The sequence below is a fragment of the Hakea prostrata genome, chromosome 2, assembly GCF_041222555.1.
Source record: "Hakea prostrata isolate BN-2017 chromosome 2, UWA_Hpros_2, whole genome shotgun sequence".
Taxonomy (NCBI): domain Eukaryota; kingdom Viridiplantae; phylum Streptophyta; class Magnoliopsida; order Proteales; family Proteaceae; genus Hakea; species Hakea prostrata.
The window spans coordinates 475253-481252 of NC_142601.1; the positions used below are offsets into that span (position 1 = coordinate 475253).

General features: G+C 38.0%; 1 protein-coding gene across 3 annotated transcripts in view; it reads right to left on the reverse strand.

Moving 5' to 3' along the window:
* The window catches only part of LOC149023147 (triosephosphate isomerase, cytosolic), a 28352-nt gene extending 22767 nt beyond the window's left edge, over positions 1-5585 (reverse strand). For 2 of the 3 annotated variants that reach the window (XM_089143693.1, XM_089143692.1), the window contains exons 1-3: positions 5333-5585; positions 4718-4793; positions 2711-2834 (exon numbers count right to left, since the gene is read on the reverse strand). In XM_089143693.1, the coding sequence (XP_088999819.1) occupies positions 2711-2834; positions 4718-4793; positions 5333-5371 (239 nt within the window). In that variant the 5' untranslated portion in view covers positions 5372-5585. The remainder of the gene's footprint in view (positions 1-2710; positions 2835-4717; positions 4794-5332) is intronic. The other variant, XM_089143691.1, reaches the window with a different exon arrangement.
* Positions 5586-6000: the final 415 nt, after the last annotated feature.

Genomic DNA, 6000 nt, shown 5'->3' on the forward strand with positions numbered 1-6000 from the left:
CCTGCATCAGAACCTCAGCTAAATGGGTCTGCTACATGGATCCTTGCCCTCCAATAGGCTCTATCCAAGGTCATAGCTTGTAAAAGAGTGGCCTCTTCGCAAGTGCCTAAATTGCTGCTTTCTTTTAATAATGCTTTTATTACTAACAGCAGTCAGTACATACTTCAGGATCAAGAACACCTGCATCAGCAAATTGTCATATGTTATAACTTATGAAGAACACATGGCTTGTGTAACTTACCCATTACTCCATAAGACAATAGATCTTAAGTGTCAAGCTGTGAGGTTTATTTATTTATTTTATTATTATTCTAATTATTGTGTGAGTTTTTTTTTTTTTTTTTGGGGGGGGGGGGGGGGTTGAGGTAAAATTAAGGTCATTTATCACTATTAGTAGGCCATAATTAAAATACATCCCTAAGAGTAAAAAGGATAAAAGTTTATCAAAGAGCTCAAAAAGAAATAATGGGCTTGTTTTTCAACAAGCAACCCTCAAATGCATTTATTGCATTCTGCCGCTTGATATCTTAAAAATAAAAAAGACGGCACGAACAAACAAATGTCCGTTCATTAAACCTTCTAGTGCAACAAAGCGTGAAAGATGGTGGGAATTTTTAATTTACGCAGAAGAAAGAAGATATTGATGATCAAATGGTCAGTTTAAAATTAAGTAACCTAATAACAGATCTGGAAGAAAGAAAAAAAAAAGGAGGGGCAACAAAACAAAGAGTCAAGTCCCAGTTGAAGGACTTCTCTTAGGAGGCTCCTGAATAACCCAAAAGGAGTCTCCCTAATCTGATGGGTCAGATTTTCCTCAGATGGAACCTCAACTTTGACACAAATCAATCCTAAAATAGAACATCCGCTTGCAACGTAATTAAGAAATCCTTGATGCATTACCATGATTTGATTCTCAAAAATAGCAACATAAGGAAGTGAAGGCACATGAAAGTACATGGATGAGGAACATGATTTCTATGAGACATTTTAGCCTACCTGCTCCACTGTTACAGTAAACTTCAAAGAGTGAGAAGATGAGATCCATTTTGTGGCTGACCTGAATGTTGATACGATCACAGTCGATCTCATGTGCTTTGATAGGATCCTTATAGAACATTCTCATGCTCAGTTCAGCTTGAGGAGAGCCACCAAACTAGGATGCTCTCATTGTTCCAGAGATATCAGCTCTTTACACCAGCCCCAGATTCCAATCCAAGGACGCTCCTGTTCACTCTATTGGCCATCCTTCTGATGCAATGGTTTTGGTCATGATCCTGTGAAACTTTTAGTATTGTGGAAAGTAACGCCAGACGAAGAACTTTTGTTGGAAGCTACATGAGACCTCCACATCTGTCACAAATCATAGACATGATGGAAGATGAGGCCATGGCAGATCACTAGGCCTATATACTCACCACACTAATTTCTCATAGGCTGAGATGGTAATCCTCTGCCACTTTACGGCTCACTACAAATAGACCTCATCAGTTGCTCAATCTCCTATTGATTCTGCTACTTCTGATTCAACCCCTCCAAATTTGTGCAGTCAAGTAAATATTTTTCTAGCCATTTTAGTTCAGCTAGTGTCTCATCTTAGGTAATTTTCCCAGTGCCACAGACCAGGTGACTGATTCTGCTAGTCAATTCTCAAGCTTTGCACCAAGTTCAGGTAAAGAGATGGTTTAGATTTCTGATGATTTATTTTCCTCTCTCTATAGGAAAGGATCCATCTCCCTTCTTTCTTCTGTACCATTGTTTTATGTTCTCTATGCGCCAAAATTCCTCACTAATCTTCTTTTTATTAGAAGCATTACTTGGGACTTAAACTGTGAGGTCACCTTCTTTCGTTCATTGAGTTCTAGGACTTGGTACGGGGCAAACAATTGTAGTCACAAGCTGAGTAGCAGCAGCTTACAACTACCAGAGGAGAGTACCCCTTCGTCTTCTCCAGTCCACATTTTAAAATACAGTATGCTATTTCAATTTGAGAAACACACTAACAATATGCAACGTATTTATGAAGATAACAGTACTGACTGGCCCTTTTTTCTCCCTTTACTTTTTCTGCTCTTTTCTTTTCTTTTCTTTTTTTTTTTTTTTTTTTTTGGGGGGGGGGGGGTTGGGGAGATTTAGGGGGGGGGGGGAGGTTGGGCATGTGTTTTGGGTTGGAGAGGAAGGAACCAGCGATGGAAAAGATTACCACTGAAGCAGGAGATACAAGTTTTAGAGAAAAAAAAACGACAACAAATATATGAACTGCAGCTAAATTCCAGGTCTACATAGAAGTGATAACCCACATAATAAATATGTTAAGCAAGTGAGCATAAACATGCAAACTCACAACCAATTTAGAGCTGGAAATAAGAAAACACATCATACAGCACCCATGTTAACTGAAGCAACAATTGCTTTGCAGTCAGAAATTGCAACACATAAACAATATAATAGAACGTTCATAAATTGTCCTTCCATTAAAAGTAGCATCCTGTCTCGAGAGACTTGAAAGACACTTGAGGATAGGGGGTAACAAGAGTATTGCAATTATAGCTTCACTACTAGATGCTAAGTCAAGAATAAAGCAAGTAAACAAGCACAAAAGCTATCAGAATCACTTTTCATATTAGTTATTATAGTCTAATGGAAAAAGACAAAAAAATTGAATATCCCAAATTGCATTGACAATGATAGTTTCACACAACACAGAACATACCTAACCTCACCGGTGAAAGCACCTCCTTTCCTCGCCCAACAGTTTTGTGCCGCGATATGGAAGTCTGATCTCAATAAACTTTTTACAAACGGAAGAAACACAAATGGAGGACTTACCACAACCTCTGGGGACAAAAAAAGAAGTTTGAATCATATAAATAAATCAGGGATCTACATGCGTCAAATAAACTAAAATAAAAGACACTTTTCTTTTTGGAATTTTCAGAGGCCGCCTCATTTAGTTGGGATAAGTCATAAAGACTATCAAAAGTGGAAAAATAAGACTATTAAGTTCAAAAATATGGCTTAGAGTATTCAATAATACTTTTTAAGCCATCAACTATGGAAGCAATATTCAACCAAAATAATGGCATTCAATAATGAATATTTTGAACTTAGAAACAGAAAAAGGTGAGGAATATTCTATAGGAAACAGAAATGTCCAAGTTGCAAGATCCAAAATACTGCATCTCAGATGAAGTGCACCTTATATACACCAAGTAAAAGAAAGTAACACCTACAGCTTACATACTGCAAGATTAGTGTGAAGCTTATGTCCAAGACTAAAGGGTGTGAAATTACTTTTTCCCTTTACTAACAAACACGGAGTATTATTACCGACTAACAAGGTTCCTAACAATTTCAAAGACAAAATAGAGGATCTTATATCTGTCTCCAATTGTATTCGCACCCCAATGCAGAAACCCTGGATTACATTTTCTTACCAATCCATCCTTTAGCATCAACATGAAAAAGAAAGAATTTTCTGACTTGTAAATCATCCCTGATCCCTTGATGTGAATAATCCAATAACGTAAACAAGATGCATTGGAACCATTGCAGAAATCCTACGCATCACCACCTAACAATCTACAAAGATTTCAGTAGCCCGCTAAGATTGATGTTCCAAATACTATAAGTTCCTCCAGAACTCGACTCAATTCAGTCTTTTCCCGTGTAAATGAGGTCAACTACTTGAAACCTTTTTCTCCAATTGTCTCTATTCAGAGACATGCATATTCTTCCTCACCACTCCTTGCAAAGTCATTTTAGGCCTTCCCCTGACTATTTTGGCTCATTTGATGTGAATCAAATTACCTATCTACATCTCTATATCAGAAAATTCAAAAGCTTCTATTGCAGATGTTTGTACCACCTCAAACACATTTCTTGTAATTGAATGTATCGGAAGTAATCCTAAAACAGTTTTAATTCGTTTGCAGTTTATTTATCTGTTCTAGTTTCACTACTTCAATCACAACATCTTCATTTCAGCTAACAAGGATTGTTTTTGTTTATATGCATAATAATGTAATTCAATTGAGTCAACCCGCAAGATGAGATGGGTCCACCAAATTGATCCAAGTGCAGATCATTGTGACAGGTAAGGTAAGCCATGGGCTAACAACTCCAAATTATGTCCGGGATTGCGAGTTTCCTTCCGTTAGGGCCTGTTTGGTTACGTGAATCCAGAGATTTCAAATCTCTGGATTCATGAATCTGAGAATTATACCCGTTTGGTTGTAAAAATCTCTAGATTCATGAAATCTAGAGATTCACCTTTTTACACTAAAAACGTGAATTTGTAGATTTATGGGTAAGGGGTGAAATCCAGAGATTTCAAAAAAGCTATACATTTGCACATTCACAAAAATCACGTCGATCAAATAGTATTTTAGGATGAATCCACAGATTTTATTCCACAACCAAACATCTAATTTTATAAATTATAACTCCATAGATTTGAAATCTCTAGATTTGAAATCTCTAGATATTTGAAATCTCAAGACTCATGTAACCAAACAGGCCCTTAGTGAACCTGATAGGAGACAAATCAAACACATCATGCACGAGTCATCAAAATGATTGAACTGCCATCTCAAGACCAACTCCACTTCTCCTCTTCCCATGCATGCACACGGAAGTGAGACACTGAAAAACCGTCAAAAGAATGTAGCGTATCAACTCCCAAATAATGTCAAACTGTTCCAGGATCCACTCCACTTACCTACAACATCTTCGGAGGGCACCTCGGCTTCATTCAGAGTAGACACAATCTTCTTCACTTCGTTCATAGTTCCATTCTGCGCATATTCAATTAGAAGCACAATTTGTTAATAAAAATACTAGCGACAAACTTATCAAAAGTTCGAAGGCAATTCAATTTCTGACGACTCATCCAGAAAGATAGGTAGTTCAACTTCGTGCAACCAAACAATAACCAATTGAACAAAACGGCAAGTGAAAGAGTGTCAAATGGTAGTAAACACGACGTTGCAATGGGATGATATTAATCTTGAAACCTAAAACGGGGGAAAAAATAGTGACATTGATCACTGGAGAAACCATGAAAATAGAATAAACTAATCAACCACAGCTCCTCTCCTGGAATAAAAAACTACAGAGCGAAACCGTTCTGTGTGATTAATGAGACATAAGCGATATCTATCGGAGTAATGAACGAACTACTCCAGCTTTTCCCCTAATCATCTCGAGGAACAAGGTTCCAGTTCCATTACGCTAAAAAAAGTCTCAGAAGCTAAATAGATCTCAGCAGATCAAAAATTTTGTGCGAGTTCTACCAAGAAAGAAAAGAGTGGATAATTTCGAAAGAGAAACTTACACATTTCCAGTTACCGCCGACGAAGAACTTCCGATCCATATTAATTAGTGGATGAACTGATGAAGGCCAAGAAAGCACAGTAGAACGAATCAGATGAGTTTGATCGGCTTTGGTTCGGTGGGTGGGTGGGTGATGAGTAGTAATGCAGGCCGAATTGACGATGAACGTTGAGGACCCAAGAGTGGTTCCCCAAACTGCTGTAATGCTGTTAGTCTCTTACGCCTTCTGACGCCTTCGAACCGGTTGCTGAGTGAGAGAGTCACTCGAACTCAAAACTCAAAAGCGAGCAGCCTTAACGAAAGGGGTGTTTTCGTCATGTAATTCCACGAAAGTAAATCTGGAAATGGCCGAGGATTAAGAGGTAATTCTGATCTTGACTTGTTATACACTTATAAGTTATACCGTGACACCGTCTGACCGTCGTCACCGTCGACGTCTGAGGTCAAAATACCATTTTACCTTCATATATAAACGAAGCAAGAAACTAATAATCCTTATTCCTTCCTTAAGATCTCACTTTTAAAAGATGGATGAAGAAACACTCTCTTCATCCACCTTCTTAATTCCAAAACAATCGATGCCGCAGGATGAGGTTCCTACTAAAAACATCAACAAAACTTCTCTCCTGATTTGACACAGGAGAAAGAGTCGGCCTCGAAGTATCGGTT